This window comes from Kryptolebias marmoratus, linkage group LG21 (genome assembly GCF_001649575.2).
Source record: "Kryptolebias marmoratus isolate JLee-2015 linkage group LG21, ASM164957v2, whole genome shotgun sequence".
NCBI classification, from domain to species: domain Eukaryota; kingdom Metazoa; phylum Chordata; class Actinopteri; order Cyprinodontiformes; family Rivulidae; genus Kryptolebias; species Kryptolebias marmoratus.
The window spans coordinates 15,100,674-15,119,109 of NC_051450.1; the positions used below are offsets into that span (position 1 = coordinate 15,100,674).

Genomic DNA, 18,436 nt, shown 5'->3' on the forward strand with positions numbered 1-18,436 from the left:
TGCCTTAAATAAAGTGTGATTTCTGGCAATAACCTTGAGCACATAAGCAAAATGCAGAGACTTTCCACTCTAACAGTGTCTAAATTGAAATAATAGGTGAGAAAAAGCTACTTGTTAATTGTTGTCATGTCTTACTTCCAGCTGAGCTTCTGGAACAGCACGCACTTCTATTTCACACACTCTGAAAGCACATTCTTATGACAATCTCCCTGTCAGTTTCTCTTCAGTCGCCTTTTTATTTCTGCCTATGTTGCTCAAGGCTACTGACCACAGTAACAGATTGCAGGGTTTAGCTGTGTTGCTGGTGTGCGTCGTTTTACATCCCATCATTTCAGAAAAACCTCAGACGATGTAAACAAGTCAACGGATAGACATGACATAATCGAAATGGCAGAAACAAGAAAATTTTCAAAGCGAGCCGTGAATTTTATGCAGATTATATTGTTGGTTGACGGTTCGTCTCAGCAGATCCTGGGAAATTGCTGCAAACTGCAAGCCTTATTCTCTTGATCTTTGAGGGAAAAGCACAAGTCTGCTCTACTCTGTTAGGTAACATTTTCAAAAAAAATCCCTCTACAAAAATTGCAAAAGCTATTTGTACTGTAGAAACTTTGGAAAGTTTCATCTGCAGCGCTTGATATTTTTAGCACCTAACACTGAACGATTTTAAGTAACTTGTTTCATCCCGTTAGTTTTGTAAGCCATCTTTTTGCTGCTATGATAAATAATCACCCATAGACACACAAACCCTCTATCTCTCAATTTCATCCCACATTGCTGTACTTTCTGTGACATAGTACTGTGTGTCCAAATGCAATAAAACTTTCCTCACTGGTCACTTGGGCGGTAGCCGTGGAAATACAAACAAAGCCTGCAATTTCATGCAAACTGTGGCACATTCGGGGGCCCAAGACAAATCCACATGTCAAGTCAATGACAATGAATGCTAAATACAGTCTCTGATCAGCCTGAGACAGTCAGGCTCCACTATGGGAGGTCAGACCAGACTGATGACCACAAGGAAAGCAGCAATTCAGCGTCCTGGGAAACTGGCAGGAATCAGCTGGCGGTGCTTTTCAGATATGAACATGTATTATTTGCCGTCTTATAGCATCTTTAAGTGTACTTAGTGTAACATTCACAATATGCCAAGATACATCCCCACACGTGAGGCAGCTATCTGTCAGAGCAAACACAGGGAGGGTGATTGCTAAAAAGAGACAGTTAAGTATGCAGTTATTTTTCACATGAATGGTCTTCTCCCACATCCTGTTCACAGTGGAGAGGAAATACCTCAGAGAGTAGGTTTACAGGGAAAATATACTTCCCTTTTTACACCAAGAGATAGTAATAAAAACCAGGAGGTTTCAGATTTTAAAACTAACACAAGTTTGTTGCCGTTTTTCATAGCTGCTTCCGCGCTCTTTACACTAATAATACTGAGGGGCCACTGCTGCTTAACCCACTGAATTCCAACAAGGCCTGCAAGTCTTCAGAGTTCAGCTGCTTACAGTGGAATCTGTAAACCCAGTGCACCCAGATGGGTTGGGTGAGTAGTTTTTTTTTTTTTTTTTTTTCACCATTCTACTCTAGTATAAAATTTCAAGACACAAAAGAAAAACACAATCATTCTTCAATAATCTGGATTTTAGGTTAACCACCATGCTAAACTCAAAATTTGTGTCACATGCATTCAGTTGGTTAAACTAAAATTTTAGTCTAGTGTTAGACATGGTATATATTAGAATTAACTATGAGAGTCGGGGTGAAAGTATTTACAGTGCATGTTCAGGGAGGGTATAATGTAAACCAGGCACAGAATTTAGTATGTCACCCACAAACTCAAAGTCTATTGAGTAAAAAGCATGTTGTTATTTAGCACATACACACATTAGAGCATAGTTTGGTTCTCTTGTTGTTGCTGAAGAGAGCAATACCATCTGCAATAAATTAAAATGTTTCAAACACTGATTTATTTGTGGTGTCTTGTCACAGTTCATTGTTATGTCTCCATTTACCTCTCGACCAACTAAAACCTCATCAGCTTTAATTGGAGCCGATGCCTTGAATTTGTTTTTTCTATGCTCATAATTACTGTGGATTGCTTCAACCAGACTTTGCTGCTGATGTAGAAATTGTTTATGTGCCAACGCCGCTAGTTCCCACAAACTTAAGAGTTGGGGTGGGTGACATATCAAACACACTCAATGTATCATACTTTGATCTGTGTGAGTTGTACAACCCCAAATTTGGAAAAGCTAGAACATTGTGTACAACCTAAATAAGAACACAATGCAATGATTTGCAGATTTCATAAGCATACAGTAGAAGATCGTAGACATATCATATTTTGACATAAAAAATACATAAATAAGGTCATTTGAATTTTATGTCAGCAATGCATCTCAAAAAAATCATGATGGGCTATGTTTATCACTGTGATACACTCCCTATTTTAACAACAGTCTTTAAAAGTCCAGGAACTGAGGAGACCAGTTGCTGGTGTTTTCAGAGGTAAATGTTCAATTCTTGTCAGATTAAGGATTCTAGCAGTTCAACAGTTCTGGGTTTTCTTTGCTTGAATGGGAGACTATGTTAATCTACAACCTGAATAGACTGTTCTGCATTGATGATGCCATTCCAGATGCTTAAGCTGCCCATGCCAGAGGCACAAATGCGCCTCCATACCATCAGAGAGGCAAGCTTTTGAACTGTGCCCAGATGGTTCAGCTCATCTTTAGAACAAAGGATATGGTGTCTGTGGTTTCCAAATAAATAATTAAATTATAATTTGCCTGACCACATAACAGTTTCTAACTTTGCCTCAGTCCATTTTAAATTAACTTTGGTGCAAAGAAGACAGCTGTGTTTCTGAAAAGTACTGACATATGGCTTCTTCTTGGCATGACAGACCAGCATTTGTGGACAACACAGCAAACTGTGTTTACAGACAACGATTTGTGGAAGTGTTCATGTGCATGGAAGTGCCCATGCAGTGATGTCCATAACAGAATCAGACCTGATTTTATGACAGTACCACTTTAGGGCCCAAAAAGCACAGCATCCATTATTGGCTTTCAGCCTTGTCCTTTGTGCACAGAGAGTTTTCTCTTTTGATGATACTATGAACTACTACAATGCCATATTCAAAGACTAACCAATTTTCCATTGAGGAACATTATTCTGAAATTGTTCTATTATTTTGAGATGCAGTTTTTTATAGACTGGTTAACCACTGCACGTCTTTACTTCTGACAGATTCAGCTTCTCTAAAATGATTACTTTAACACAGAGTCAACAGCATGAAGTCAGCAGCTGAACTTCCAACAAAGTGTCAAAACATTTTGGAACCCACCTCCAGAGTTGAGGTAGCGCTTGCCGCTGCGGACTGAGGGATACTTGTCAGCTAGGCGTTTATCTGGCCATACCAGTCCCTCTGCAGCAAAAAGAACTTTGTGATTGGCTTGATGAAACTTCCTGAGAATCTCCTCTGGTCCCCCAGCAAAGATAAGATCATAGCTAGAAGGGAGGAGTAAAGATAAAATATAATAGATCATTATTCTTTTATTTATCCTTAAGGAGCAGTCTTTTTCCTCAACATGTTTCATTGCATTTTACCTGAGACAGATAGGAATCTAAATGTAAACAGGAGGCATTCCTCATGATTTGAGAATGCGAGATTTCTGCAAGTTTGTACAGGAAGGTGTTTTCAAAACAACTGCCAGACACTAATACAAAAAAAACCCTCACAAACTGATGATAAATGGGCAGAAGAACAAAGAAAAACACACCATCCATAAATGCTTCTTTTTAAGCATTCTGCTTAATAAATAGTTTCTAGATGAGTTTGCTTTTACAGCTTTAAGTTGTGAAACCCCATCAGTCTAAAAGTTGAATCCTTATTGTACCACCAGCTTAACAAATACGGGTTTGATTCTGTTTACAAGTACAAGTACATGTTCGAATTTAAAATTGATGTACTTAAAAGAAAAAAAAGAAAAGAATTATTGCACTATAAAACAAGTTTTTTATAAATTGTCAGCAAAAATAAAAGCAAAGCAAGGATTAGGGGAGGAAATCAGTATGGTCTGTCCACATCTGGCAGACATACGTATGTTCATCCGCCTATCCTCTGTCTTGTTACGTCATAAATAATGAGGATTGCTCTATTATAAATATATCTGTAGTCCTAGAAAGCACTTTAGTCAGTGTCTGACAAGTTTGTGGAAATAAAATCAAAACAAACCTAGTTAGGAAACATTTTCTTTCAAGTTCTCATTATTTGCTGTTCTGACCTGACTGATGAGTTTAGAACTACTTTGTGTAGAGCCAAGACCAAAGTTGATTACTGCCAACTTCAAGCAACTCTAATCTCAAAACATTTGTAATTGTCAGAATGGATTTTTTAGTTACTATTCTGTTTCTCTCCATTAAAACAAAACTACAATAAAGATTAGAGACTGCTCATTCCTTTGCAAGTGGTCAAACTTCCTAAATCAGTAGGAAATTAAAACTTATTTCCCCCACTGTATATTTTAAGTGTTTCCTCAGTCTTACCACTGATAAGGCAGGAGCAAACATATTTGTTTAAAGGTTGTCCAGAAGCGAGAGGACATATATAACCTGCATCAGGATTTTAAAAAATATCACTCACCATGTCTTCATCATGTTTGCTTAAATAGAAGGCAATTGGAATTCTTTTATTTTTTTTTAATAGAATAAAAGAGAAATCTGGTTACTTTTTTTATTCTCAAACCCATCTTTTTAAATTTATCCTAGCAATACATGGATAAAGACTCTTTTCTGAATATGTTATAATTGTTGTAATGTGTTAAATTTTCTACAACAAAGCCCAAAGCAAAAATAAAATATTATTTTTATTTAATTTAGTTCTAAATTTCCCTGTAAATAAAGACAATACACTTTTAAGCAGTTCAGTAAATCATGTTCTTTTAGTTAGTATATATATTTTTCCTGTTTTTGAATTATTTGTATTCTTCTTTTTGCATTTAAGAAACTTTGTACGTGTTCAGAAACTCAAATTATGCAGTAAAAAAAAATAATCTAACCTTTTTGTGCTTAAAAAATTAAGTAAGGCACTGATTGTATCACTGCTAAAACCCATCAAAACACTTCAAGTGGCCTGGCAGGATACAGAAATAAAATATATTTGACTGGCTCGTGGCTCTTAATCTTCTGAAACACCCAAGCAGTTTATTAGACTACAATCACTTCCTCTAAAAAAGAGAAAATTACATTCCAACTACCTGTTTCAAGGGTGTGACAGCTTTGAACAGCAATTTTGACTAACTATTTGCATGACACAGCGCAGTAAAAATTATCATCTTTTGCTCTATTTAAGGAAAAATGTCTCCCAGAGCCCTTATTATTCTGAACCACACACATTACCTCAGTTAAACTTTCCATTGGTCTTGAAAGCTTATAATTGAGCCACCTGCATGTGAGAATTATTCTCCTCATGTATAATAATGCCTCTGCCAGAATGAAAACTGGTGTTTTTCCATCCCAAAACACCTCTCACTCAGGATATGTTGCTTTCAATACTATTATCAACGTAAATTATTGTTAATGTTTGCACTACACTGTAATTAAAACTGCTTTGCATTTCTTTTTTAGGTTAAATCCTATGTTTAAGTAGAAACTAAACCCCTCTAAGAAATGCTCCTAATACATTATTGGATGTTGCAATAAATAGTTAATGCAAAGAATCATGTAGTGGTGATCTGATTTTACTATAATACAAATATCCTAAATGTAAAACAGCATACCTATCCACAAACAGGACAACAAGATCTTCCTGTTCAGCCAGAATCTCCATTGCATTCTTCAGTAGTCTGACTTTTTGCCCTCCACCAATAGAACGACCAACATCGCCCCCTCTCCATGTTTCTCCCATTCCCAACACCTTAGAAAGAACACAGAAAACAAATAGTTGAGAATGTGAACTGTCAAAGCATTTATATTCTCATTCATTTCTAAGGTTATTTCTTATTATCTTAAAGCAGTACTTAAAATTGAAGTGAGTTTTAGTGGAATGGTTATAAACAGTAAACATCTTACCTGTTGTAGATAGATCTTTAAATGTCCTTAATTTGGAGAAATAGTTTATTTTTGACCAGACTGAGATTATATTTGTTTTAAAATGGCACAAATCCTCTTTATTCTCTGCCCCAATCAGGCTGGCTGTTAGCTCATTAATCTGGTCAGAAATAATCTTAATTTCTCCAGACTGAGGCCATTCAAAGAGTTATTTAAACACAGGCAAGATAATAATTGCTCACAATATTACCAAGGAACTCCACTTCAAAAGATCTGAACTATCCTTTTAAGAATTATGCTGGTGGAAGGAAATGTAAGTTATTTATTTTACTTTCAACTGCAAGAGATAAAACCTTGATGGAAACTGGCACCCAGTTTCCCTTTTAAACAAAATGGAAGGCTGGAAGGAACATTTTGTCAATTATTTTATATGAATGCTGTCAAAATGAACTTCTCCGCTCTGATGTTTGTGGTATTTTAGGACTGCTTGCATGTGTGTGTGTGTTTTTTGTGTGTTTGTGTGTAAGCTTTGAAGTTTAAAGTAGCCTCAACCTGATAAACCTCAAGGACTAAATTAGCTGCTTCTGTAAACTGAGTTCTGAAAAGTTCAGAATTATTTTGCATCTAACTGATGCGAAACAATTACACAGTGAGGTACGTGAGTTTGCAAATGAGGGAATGGCACAACTGAGCTGCAAACTAAAACAGTTTTTGTGTGTGTGTTTTTCCCTACTTATTTCAACCACAAAGGGAAATTCTGGATCTACAACACTGACGATCCCTCGCAGATTGAAGTTTTTACAGTTTGCTACATCTCACTGTTTCCTTTAACAGGCCCAATCACTTTTGGTAAGTGTGTGTTAAAAACATTTTGCTGCTGGGAGTGAGAATTTTAAAAAAGATGTAAATTTTAAGACATTCTTTTAGAAAATTAGATGAGTCTTACCTTCACAGTGTAGTTAAAATAGTTAGCAGTCTGCATGAAGCGGTGGAAACCATCTGTTTCCTCAGTTGCAACAGTTAAGACCAGCAGCTTTTCTGAAGAAGACAAAAAAAAAAGCACATATTTTTTGGCTACTAAATTATAGGGATAAAGGGATATAGTGTTGCACAGGAAAATTCCTACATTTGAAGTTGCAAAAACTTAAAACATCCTCAAAAATGTGTATATTTTTCAAAGCTTAAATATACTGTAAGTATTGTGATTTCTACTGCTACGAACCGTGTAAACCTGTAAACCTCAAACCTATGTCAACACACTGGTGACTATTTGGTTTAGCAGCCTGAACCTATGTTTTAATTTAAGACTGGCTGCTGTAAATTTAATTCAGTTCAAAAACAGTAGCTATTTTTTTTCTCAAACATGCTCTCAATAAAATATTTCCTGTTGGGATGGAAGAACTCCCACAAACCTCTAGGACATTTCCAGTTGTCGTGAGTGCTGAAGTCTGAGGTCTGAAGAAGGGTTAACCAAACACAAATTTTCACCATAGTTTAATGTAAAGCTAGAGAGCGGAAAACTCTACTCACAAAGCTAGTTTCCACTTGTTCCGTTTGTTTTGTGGAACATGCCGCAAAGCTTTAATCAGAACAGAACATTTGAGAGCTTCCAGTTGTTGAAAGCCCAGGAAGGAAGTAACCCCGGCTGTCTAGATCTTGCTCATCAAATATTGTGAATGCATTAAGGAGAAACACTAATTCATCACTAGCTGACATTTAAAAATGTGCTAAATTTGTGTCAATCTTCAAACAGGGCAACAAAATCTTAATGAGACTTTTAAAAGGGTTTTATAGCACTTCTTGAAAACAGATTCTGCTTTTCATGTCATGTTACAACAGCAAATCTGCTCTCTATTTAATATACAGTACTAAGTTCCACCAAATACTTGTAAATTATTTATTGTCTCTTAAAAATTCATACAAATGGAGTCTGACAAAGAATAACTCAGGGTCTTAGAAAAAGCCTTGAGTAGAACTAACTTAAAAGTGCACTCAGGGTCACAGGTAAGAAGCTGGTGCCACACTTTTAGGATGCAAAGATTAAAACTCCATCCATCCATCCATCCATCCATCTTCCCAGGAGAGACAGAAAGATGGTCTTGTCATTCCTCTAATAATCATTACACCAAACAACTGACACAAATATTGGACAAGGATGCTGCTACAAATTGAAAACAGTTACTGACTGGTTCTGTTCTAGTAGTATCCTAAAACAAATTACCCTACAATAGAACATGGCCAATTCAGAAGGCAGCTTCTCATTAAGTTTTGCACAGAGGAGAGAACAGCAGGTGTTCTATGTTCTTGGCTTGAAGATAGCTTTAGGAAAAAAAAAAAAGAACGATTGTCGGGATGACATTTTTCTCTCATCTGGGAAGCACTTTTTTTTGCATCTCTGTAAAACAGCTGGTTTTGTTGGTTACAAGGCAAATTTACGGGCTTCCCCTGTCATAGCACCAGACAGTCCTAGTTACATGAGGTAAATTCAGGTCAAGCAAGCTAAAAGTCTAAAAGCTGTGCTTCTGCGGAAAAAATACAATATATGTTAAATTAAACTGTTGTTTATCTCTGCAGTGTGCTAAATATTTTTATGTCAAGTCGAGCAGAAAATATTTTTAAACATTTCAAAAGACTGTTTAAAAGTGAAGGTAAAAGTGTATAATTTCACTGTCTACTTGACAAACAGACGGTACCACAAATAGCTGTAAAACAAATGAAAAGACCAAAGACTCAACAAAATATTCAACACAGCTCACTGATTACTGGAAAGTTGTGGCTGGAGAGATTTCTAAAGCTTTTCGGCAATTCTAAAAACAGATCCGATTGCATATTCTGGCACCTTAACGTGGCTCCTGATGGGATTTCTTGGGAAGACTTGAAAACCTCCACAATGTGTTGTAATTGCACTCTGGATACGTGTAGTCTTATTCTTTTCAATAAACTGTTTTTGTATCTTTTTCACAAAGACAAAAGACGTGTCTGTTTTTGTTTTGTACCTTGTGCAGTAAATGAGAAACTGAGCTTTAACAGGCATATTGAAAACAAAAAACACTTGTCTCATTATCTTACGCAGACACTTCCCCTTAGGAAAAACTGAACTGACAGCTGACCCCAATTACCCCTGTCTTTACCTTAGTCTTGTGGAGCCAAACGCTTTATTCCTGTCATAAACATGAAGGCCAACTGAGTGCATCCTAGCAAGCAAATTTCCACTTAAGTACACCCTGGAGATGAAAAGCATATTTGATTTAAAAGAGCTGTTCTAACACTGAACTATTGGTGAGTCTCTTTTTCATGGCTTTTCCTTACACAGCCCCTTGTAGATTTTTTTTTCTTAAATTTGCTGTTGCTTTCTCCAATGTAGGGCTAAACATTGGCTTGATGTTTTAACATTGTTGCAAGGACAACAGAACACAGGAGCATGTAACAAGGGGAAAAATGATAGACTAATTTAATGGAAAGTCATCTAAATATCTTGCTTTTTATCTTATATTAAACCTACACGGTATAAAATTGATTTTTTTAAATGATTCTCACCCAGCTGTTCTCACACAGCTGTGAGTGTTGAAAAACAAGATTTGCACTTCCTGCATAGATGTTTAGTAGCTACTTAATATTTCAGGCACACAGTGCATACTAAATAGCAGCTGTCAAGAAGAATGAATAATCATGCAGTACCTTATTAATGTGATGATATTTTGTAAATGTAGCAGAACAGTGCAAATTGGGAATTCCTTTTCATCTTGAATCAATGTGGTAAAAAGCAGTGGTTTATTTGTACTTTCTTCTTTCTGTCCAACAACACATTTTTTTAACATTGCTCTTAAGTCATATTTAAACAAAGGTTTAAGCAGGGCATTATGACATACAATGTAACATATTGCAATTTTTCATCAAAGTTCCAGCAACAAGCAAACTATTTGCCTCATTCATCAGCAACTAAGCCAAGAAACAGTGGCTGCATATGTAACAGGACATCTTAAAAGAAAGTTTAAATCTTTTCGAACAGTACCTTTTTCTCCCCATGTTCCTTTTAAAGCCTGATGTTACGAACCAAATTGGTCAAAACATCCACATCAAAATCATGTGGTCAGAGAGTGAAAATATTCACAAGTGGTGGTGAGTTGTGGAGTGGAGTGTGATGTGATAGGACGGGACAAGAGATGAAGTGGGGTTTCATCAGTAAGGAGGGCACTGTTCCTGTTTGTGGTGGTAACGCAGGATCTGAACCAACAGGCACTTCCATTGTAAGGAAATCTTAAGAGAAGATCCAGAGATTTCTTGAAAACTTACATATACCATTTGGCCTGGGAAAGTCTCTGAATCTCCCAGAAGGAGCAGGAGAGTGTCACTGTGAAGCATGTCTGGCTTTTTGTCTTGGACCTGTTGCCTCCATGACCCTATCTTGGAACTGTGCTGTATCTGATCTAGTGAAAAATGCTATTCCACACAGGTTAGGAAATCCCAGTTTCAGTATGCCTTTTATTACATAAAAGACATATTCACACAACTTACAGGGTGATACAAGCATTTTCCAATGAGAATAACGGCACAGGGTGTATTGCATCATTGTTTTACTTGAACTCTAGGGAACACTTTCTCAGGACAAACAATACAATCTAAATATGTGTTCCTTTTCTCAGCCCTAAATTAATCCTTGCACAGCTGTTCAATCCCTTGAAGTGTTTTTAGGTAACCACACTAACGCTGAAGTACAGCTAAGATACTGATGTCAACAGTAAAACAAAGGAGGGCTTTCCACAGCTGTGATTTTAGAGGATGAGTGTCCAGTCAGAGTAAACACAGCATGTTCTCTTGACAGTTTGGTGTGAGTAAGCAGGGAGCAGAGGAATGTAGCTCAAGAAATGCTGCTGAAACTCTTCACCAAGAAAGGCATTGACACCAAATGGTCTTTCCTTTGCACTTTTCGTTTGTTCTGAAGCCTTAGTACATATTTGCACTTTAGTGAGCAAAATGTCTAACTCACTGGAGTTAGCTTAAGTAAGCATTTCCTGTAGAAGTTAAAGATTTATCAAAGGAATGTACCATGGTCTTTAAAAAAATAATAATAACAGGATTCTCTTTGTTCTGGCTAGCAAACCCAAATATCTGTTCTTTTTGAGAAAAGTGGTGCCATGACCACTACGTCATTCTGCCAGCAGAGGATGACAGGACTAAGATCCTGTGGGACTTGTAGTGATCCCAAGCAAGAGCAGCATGAAATGAAGGCGCACGAAAAGTTCAAGAAATGCCAAGAGTTGAAAGATTACAAAAGAGGAGTTGTGTAAATTCAATGCTTCAGTGGTGCAAGTGCTCATCAGCTCAGTTGTCACTATGATCCCCAAACTGGGAAAATGACATGAAGCAGAAAAAAAAAACAGAAAGCAAAAAACAAGGCGTTGTAAAAAAGTAGGTAATTCAGAAACCCTAACTCAGAAGGACAACCAGCACACAAAGGCGGAACACGGGTGAGGCAGACAAACTTCTGACAATGAACAAAAGAACCCAATAAGTATAAAGTACATTGAGGGAGGAAAATGCACACATAAAGGTGTGATGATCAGAGGCTATGATCAGGTGTGACAAGGAGGCAGGAAACAAGATTGATCAAAGGAATAGACTCTACAAAATAAAAATAATAATAATTAAAAAAAAACATGAAGGGAAGGGCACAATGCAGAACAGAATCAACAATGAGAAGCCAAAGAACAAGATCTATACTTATTTTTAAGAAAACCCACAGACCATGACATTCAGAGCTTTAAATCAAGAGGAGCACAGTCCTAGAAACCATGGAGATACTGAAGAGACCAAGCATTAACCTCAAGCTTCCAGGCTTCCTTGAAGAGTGACCATTTGAAAGAACACATTTCACTGGAAAACAGTCTTGTTTTCCAGCTTTGTTAAAATGTCACCAGAATTGATAGAGCAAACAAGTCCCATATTACATGAGCTATGCAGTAAACCCACAAAAAGGCAGTGTTTTCAATACCATGTGTCAAACCACAGGCACATTAACATTAGGATGATGTCACAGGCATTTTGCCAGGAAACAGTTGTTTCAGTCTTTGCCAGATGTCATTTTGAATAACCTAGTTGTTTTAATCTTCAAAGCAACATAAGGTTTTAATTTTAATTTTTTTATTTTTTACAGTTACACCTACAGTTATGAGAGCAATTCCCTGTCAACCTTTAAGTCCTTATTACTGAGATAACACATGCTGATAATTTTACATAGCACATTAGGAGGCATGGTTTACCAAACTGCAAATTGGTGACTGTTCCCAAATCCTAAATAGCTCCCACGGGAGTTTCTAGTTCTCTAGGTGAGGTTCAAAAATTGCGCTGATCTACAAACACAGAAACAATCACCTCATTTCAGTAATGACTAAAGTAGTCCACCAGCACTAATTGGTGCAGAGTTGCAAACAAACAGACTTATTAAGAATCAGGAGCATGTAATTTACCATTGACGCATGCAGCTTGTTCTTTGTTGCTACCAGCCAGGCCATGAGAATGAACCGTCTCGCCTGTTCAGTTCTTTATGACTAATATTTTTACACTAACCTTGGTGTAAAAGCCCACTTTTATGTCTACCAAACTGTGTCAACTTGGATGTTTTTTCCCAAAATGAACTGAAGAAATAATTTTTAAAAAGCCTTATTTTGATGGTAACAAAGTCTCTAAAGATAAAAACTGAGATTGCACCTTCTCTTCTGTTTTGTGTTGACACACTGATTTATTCAGGTTTAGGTGGGTTTTGTGTGTGTGTGTGTCTGAATAATTCATGGGTTAGAGGTTTGTGTCTTAACAAACAAGAACCCTCTGAAAATTTACAAGGTCCAGACTTTTAATGAATGAAAAAAGACCTTCAAGCTTTGCTCTACACCATTAAAACCAATACAGAATATGGCTAATATGAGCATAATGATAAAATATGAGAGACACTAAAGATGTTTGTGTTCTGAAACATATTTAAACAAAAAGCAAACAGGACAACACATGTTTGGCTGAACAGAAGGCACAGAATCAACTATGTGGTAATATGGTGAGAATGTTCTACGGCATGATTATAGACTAAGCCAGCCAAAGGGGTTTGTTAGTTTGTTAAACTGGTATTACAGGCAATAGAAAGCACCTATATAAAGAATAGACAACCTTAGGTGGAGTTTCCTTCGGTTAGCTATGAAGTATTCCCTGGTGACGCATTAGGAACAATATAATCTAAAGATGCCTTTATCCAGGTTAAAAGATAGTGGATTAGTTCACTAGGTCAAGAATGATGGTGTTATCAAAGCCTTCATAAGGCATTCTTACACTAGAACAAACAAAAAATACTAAGACCTATTAAATTAAATTAAACAAACATGATTGCTTTAAAAAGTTTAACTTTGTTAAAGCAAACTTTAACAGTAAGTCTTGGCAGTTAGATGAAGTCATGTGTATTATGTACGTATATATTAATATGCAGCAGCTCAACCTCACAGCGTAAGACCTACACGGCAAATTTAAAACTTTGTCAGAAAGTGCTGCTCAAAGAGTCAGAAAAAAAGTGAAAGGCTTCTTTCAGGTGGCTGGACAGTGGGGGTCTACGCAGCCCAATTTTTGTAACTTTCCAAAACTGACAAACCAACAGCCACGTTCACTGTTCACAGTGTCCGGCCAGGTGCACAGTGGTGAGAAACGGCTAGAGCTCTGCATTCCTACTCCCTCCACTGGCCCTTTTCACTGCTGAATCACAGTTTGTGTTTGAGGTGCAAACAGTCGGAGGGTGCTCTCAGAGAAGAGCTGAAGGAGAGGAATCAGAATGAAAATTAGGCGGTGTTCAAACATTACTTCTCGATTATACGTTCATCATAACCACTAACCTTTCTGCCTACAACAAAGAACAAGATGATGATCTTGTGCTTTCTAAATTGAAGAATAACATTTTTTTGTTTGTTTGATTGTTTTTTACCTTATCCTCGAGAATGATGTTCAGGCCTTTGCCTTGCTGGCGCAGAATGATCCTCCCAAGTTTTTCCTAAAACTTTATTTGAAGATTTTGTATTACTCTTTCTTTATCTGAATGAGAACCTAAGGTACAAAAGTGCATGATCTTATGTCTTAAATTACAAAATAGAAGTCCAGTTTTTTGACATGCCAAGGACAAGTTTTCTAAAACATAGATTGTTCAGGTGTTCTCTGGAACTGTGGTTTTTACCCTTGGAAGGACAAAAGTATAATAAAATGACCTAAGACTTGAACAGCAGCCTGCAGGGAGCCCAACAAGTGATTTTACAGCCCTCAGGGCAATTTCTTTGCTGTTTCACAAAACACTTTTATGTTATTTCATGTCTGTGTTTGTACACGTGACGCCTGGACAAAGTCAAACATTAGGTTAACTCATTCTTATGCATTAGACAGTGGTCATTTTGTCATTAAATCATATTGATTTTGGTCCCATGATCTAACCAAGTCTGAAAACGGTTAAAAAAAAGCACATGTTGAATACTTCCAGAATAATGAAAAATAATCTTTCAATATTTTCCATGCAAACTTCAGTCTTCAAGGATTTCCAAGATTTCTGACAGTGTAATAAAAAGTAGCACAACAGCAGAAACATTAGTAGGAAGGGTTTTCAGTCAAGACAGTATAAATCAGACCTAATGGTTCAATATGGTGTCTATATGTTGACTTATGTAGCTGAGCAGCAGATGAGGTGGTTTGTTCAGTTCAGCCTTTAATTACAACATGTTTACAAGCACCTCTCTGTTTCTCAATCACAGCCCTGCTTGTTTGAAAAAATAAAGTTGTTTTTGCGCATTCTGGTGTGCAGCCCAAGTCTTCGCTATTAACTGCTTCTTTTTTTTACTTAAAACCATCAAAGACTGCTCTCCAATTAGTTCCTTCTTTACAGCTTGTTATCTGTATATAAACGCTCGGTATAGCCAAACAACATGAAATAAAACAAAGTTGTGAGAAACCGCAGAATGGTGTAATTTCACTCTCCGGCGTATGTCGCGCCAGACATGTAAGGATTCCCACACATGGAGCCGCAGGCATCCAACCTGCGCCTCACACTCACTGACATCATGCAAAAAAAAAAAAAAAATACATACACAAGTCTTTATATGTATAATGACAGCTCTGAAAAGGAGCAAGAACTTGTTAGTTTAAAGTTCTATCTCACATGGAAGAGAATAAAACAGGGATGGCGCTTTGAGTTTGCGCAAAAAGTTGGATGATTTCTTACCTTTAGGAATAGCCACAGGAGTTTGAGGGTCATTGGAGAGGACGGAACTTGTAAACTTGACCCAGCAACAAAACACTAAGCAAAATTTGAGGTACTCCATGGGTGTTTCTCTGCGAGGTGGTCAGAGCGACCGACGGAGCCGCAGTTCCAAGCGCAATGTCGGTGGTCAGAACCAGCCCTGGAGGGTCGCAACTGCAGCCTCTCGCGATAATAGGAGGGGTGCGGGGGAAAGAAAAAGTAGAACAAACTGCTTTTCTGGACGAGCAGACCCGCAGCCGCTGGAGACAAGCGTTTCAGCAGCAAAGCGTGGCTGTATAAGTACTAGGGTTCAGAGAAATTAGAGCGCAACAGGCGTGGTTCCTTAATTGCAGCAGCCACTTGAGTTTTCTGAAGTCGGTGAGGAGGACGAGGAGGAGGAGGAGGGAGGATAACGGTCCGGCCCTCGCTCCTGACACAGGGACGTCCTGCGTGAAAGTGCGACTAAACACAGCTGTATTTGTAGCCCCCGCGCCCTGACTGGTAAATCTGTCTCATCTGGTCCCCTCCCCCCTCAGTCTGACCAACTCAATTTAACTTCAGCAGCGCGCTGCAGCCTGCTCATTAGTGGAACCCGTGGAAAACCCTCCAGCAAAGTAATATGGAAACGCCATAAGCCCCCTTTCAACTTTTTTATAGTCGTTTTTATTAAATGTTGTTTTCTATCCAGATCCCACACAAACTTCCAAATAGTTTCCTTTGTCTCTTTTCCTATTTTTTTCTGTCAAATTAGTTCCTTTATTCAAGAATTAAGATTCAAAAAGTAGATTTGTCAAACAAGATGATAACAATAACATAGAAGTACAAACAAAAAAGAGATAAAGTTATAAAATAAGTTTAATGTTTATATTTATTACACAATATAAGGTCATGTGAAGTGGTTATTAAACTGTGCAGAGTGGTTGTTGGACATATTCTGGTTACATTTGCCCAAGTTCAGCAGGCGGAAGAGAAAGCTGCTGAGGTGTGAGGAGTCTTTAATGTTTTTAATTGCTTTGGTCTTGCAGCGGTGGCAAAGATGTCCTGTAGTGAGGGCAGGCCTGAGCGTTTGGCTGCTTTGATCACAGTCTGCAGGGCTTTTTGATCGTGCAACTCCTAAACTATGAAGTGATACTTGTGGGCAGGATGCTGTCAACAGCAGCCAAGTAAAAGGGTTTAAAAACTGCTGTATATGCTGCCTCAAGTGATAAAGCCATCACCGCAACTTAGCAACCAAAGCATGTGTACATGGAGACCAGACAAGATCCTCTTGAATGTGAGCACCAAGGTACTAGAAGTTGCTTACCTGCTCCACAATTGTACAGTAAAAGAGCTTGTGGTTCTGCCATTTTCTATAGTCCACTGTCAGCTCATTTGTATGGCCGGCATTTAAATTTGTATCTCACTAGGCCCCTTTTGAATACTAGTTAACAACTGAAATTTGCACTAAAATTGGCCAATTTTTATTTGCAGTGTCACTAAATTCTGAGTGTTTGTGATCAGCAAGCTATGCAGCCATGATTTCAGGATTTTTTTTAATTGTATGTGGATGGACATGCATTCATAAGCAGGGGGCTCAAGAACATAACCTTGTAGAGCACCAGTAAAAACTTTTCCCACCAGAGTTGTATGTTGTGAGATTGCAATAGTGACTTAAAAACGCAAGATACTTTTCTTTTATCCGTTACATTCTTTTAAAACTGCAATATTATATGTCGGTAAGTTTCTTTAAAATACATTCTGCACATGAAGTCTCTTTGAATGCATCTCAGGCTGTTTGCTTTGCAACTCGCAATCATTCCAGTCTACTTGACATGTTCTGGATTGACCTGTCTTTCAAAAAATATTCAAAAACAAAACAAACAATAAAGAACAAGCTTTAGGACCCAACTGGGTTCATTTTTACTGCCTGTTTGTCTGATCTACTTCCACACATCTTTAACTGCACAATTTAAAGTCTAAAGGAAACAACAAACATATTGCATGTGGAAGCCCAATACTAAAGAATTCTTTTTTTTTCACTTAAAAGACAGCGTAAATGTTTAATGCAAGTTTCCATTCACAATTGTGCACTACTATTTGGAACTGACTAAAAAAACAGTGGGTTTATGGAGATTAGAGAAAGGTGGTACCAGTTTTGTGGTCACTGTGGTCTCTCTTCAGCATCTCATTGTGCTCATTTGGTTTCCCAGTCTGGTATACACATCAAATCGCTGGTATAAGCCTGAAGTCCCATGATTCCTTGGGAGAAACAGACATGTAAACCAAAAAAACAGGCACTGAATGTGGCTTCCATTTACCATCAGATTACATATGTGTCTCAGCTAAACTTGAAACCAAATGCTCCATCTCATTTATGTCTCATCTTCGCTTATTAAAAGGAACAGACTCTCACCAACCTCTCCTTCCATCCTTGCTTAAAAGCCTCCTTTATGGCAGGGTAGTCATGGTAACTGCCAGCAAATTGCTTTACCCATAATGACATCACCAGGTTAATTGTTTTGAATGTAGATTTTGTAGTAGAAAAACATTTTTATTAGTTTTTTTTTTCATTAAAGGACCAATAAACTCTAAAAAAAAAAAAACTAGAAAATTAAAAATGTTTTTCCCCAAAGCTCTAATCATTGCTTTTTGGCAGTGAAGGGCAGTTGCAAAAGATTGTTTCGTGTAATGACATCATGCTTTATGGTGTTACATGTAGAGTTAAAAGAAGTTAAACTTTTTTATGAGAGAAATTACATGTTTCCAGTGAGGCCCCCTGATAAACCTTGAAAATGCAGAGCTGTGCCAGAGAAAGCCTGACTTGGAAGTGAGCCATTCTTTTTACTGCAGTTCAGCATGCAACTGACACTAGAGTAAGCGCGGGGTAGGCTTGTTTATGGAAATTAGTGTGTCATGAGAAAATTATCGCTTTGACGCTTGCTGTCTGTCTCCCACATTGCAGCACATCCATAAAAGGTCTTTACTCCCACTGTGAAAGTCAAGCGCCAAATTTTTAAAATGCATTATCTTTCATCTAAGCTGCAAAGCTGCATCACACTGACATACACAATTAAAACACATCAGCTCAGCATAAATATCTGCATTTTTTTGCCTTGTGGTCTGTGTGGCAACTGTTTAACACTG

The 18,436-nt window shown here is 37.6% G+C and overlaps 1 protein-coding gene across 2 annotated transcripts in view; it reads right to left on the reverse strand.

The window, feature by feature from the left end:
- plod2 (procollagen-lysine, 2-oxoglutarate 5-dioxygenase 2) overlaps positions 1–15,759 on the reverse strand; it is a 30,778-nt gene extending 15,019 nt beyond the window's left edge. For both annotated transcript variants that reach the window (XM_017406718.3, XM_017406717.3), the window contains exons 1-4: positions 15,296–15,759; positions 7,007–7,098; positions 5,790–5,926; positions 3,356–3,519 (exon numbers count right to left, since the gene is read on the reverse strand). In XM_017406718.3, the coding sequence (XP_017262207.1) occupies positions 3,356–3,519; positions 5,790–5,926; positions 7,007–7,098; positions 15,296–15,395 (493 nt within the window). In that variant the 5' untranslated portion in view covers positions 15,396–15,759. The remainder of the gene's footprint in view (positions 1–3,355; positions 3,520–5,789; positions 5,927–7,006; positions 7,099–15,295) is intronic.
- Between the last annotated feature and the right edge of the window lie 2,677 nt (positions 15,760–18,436).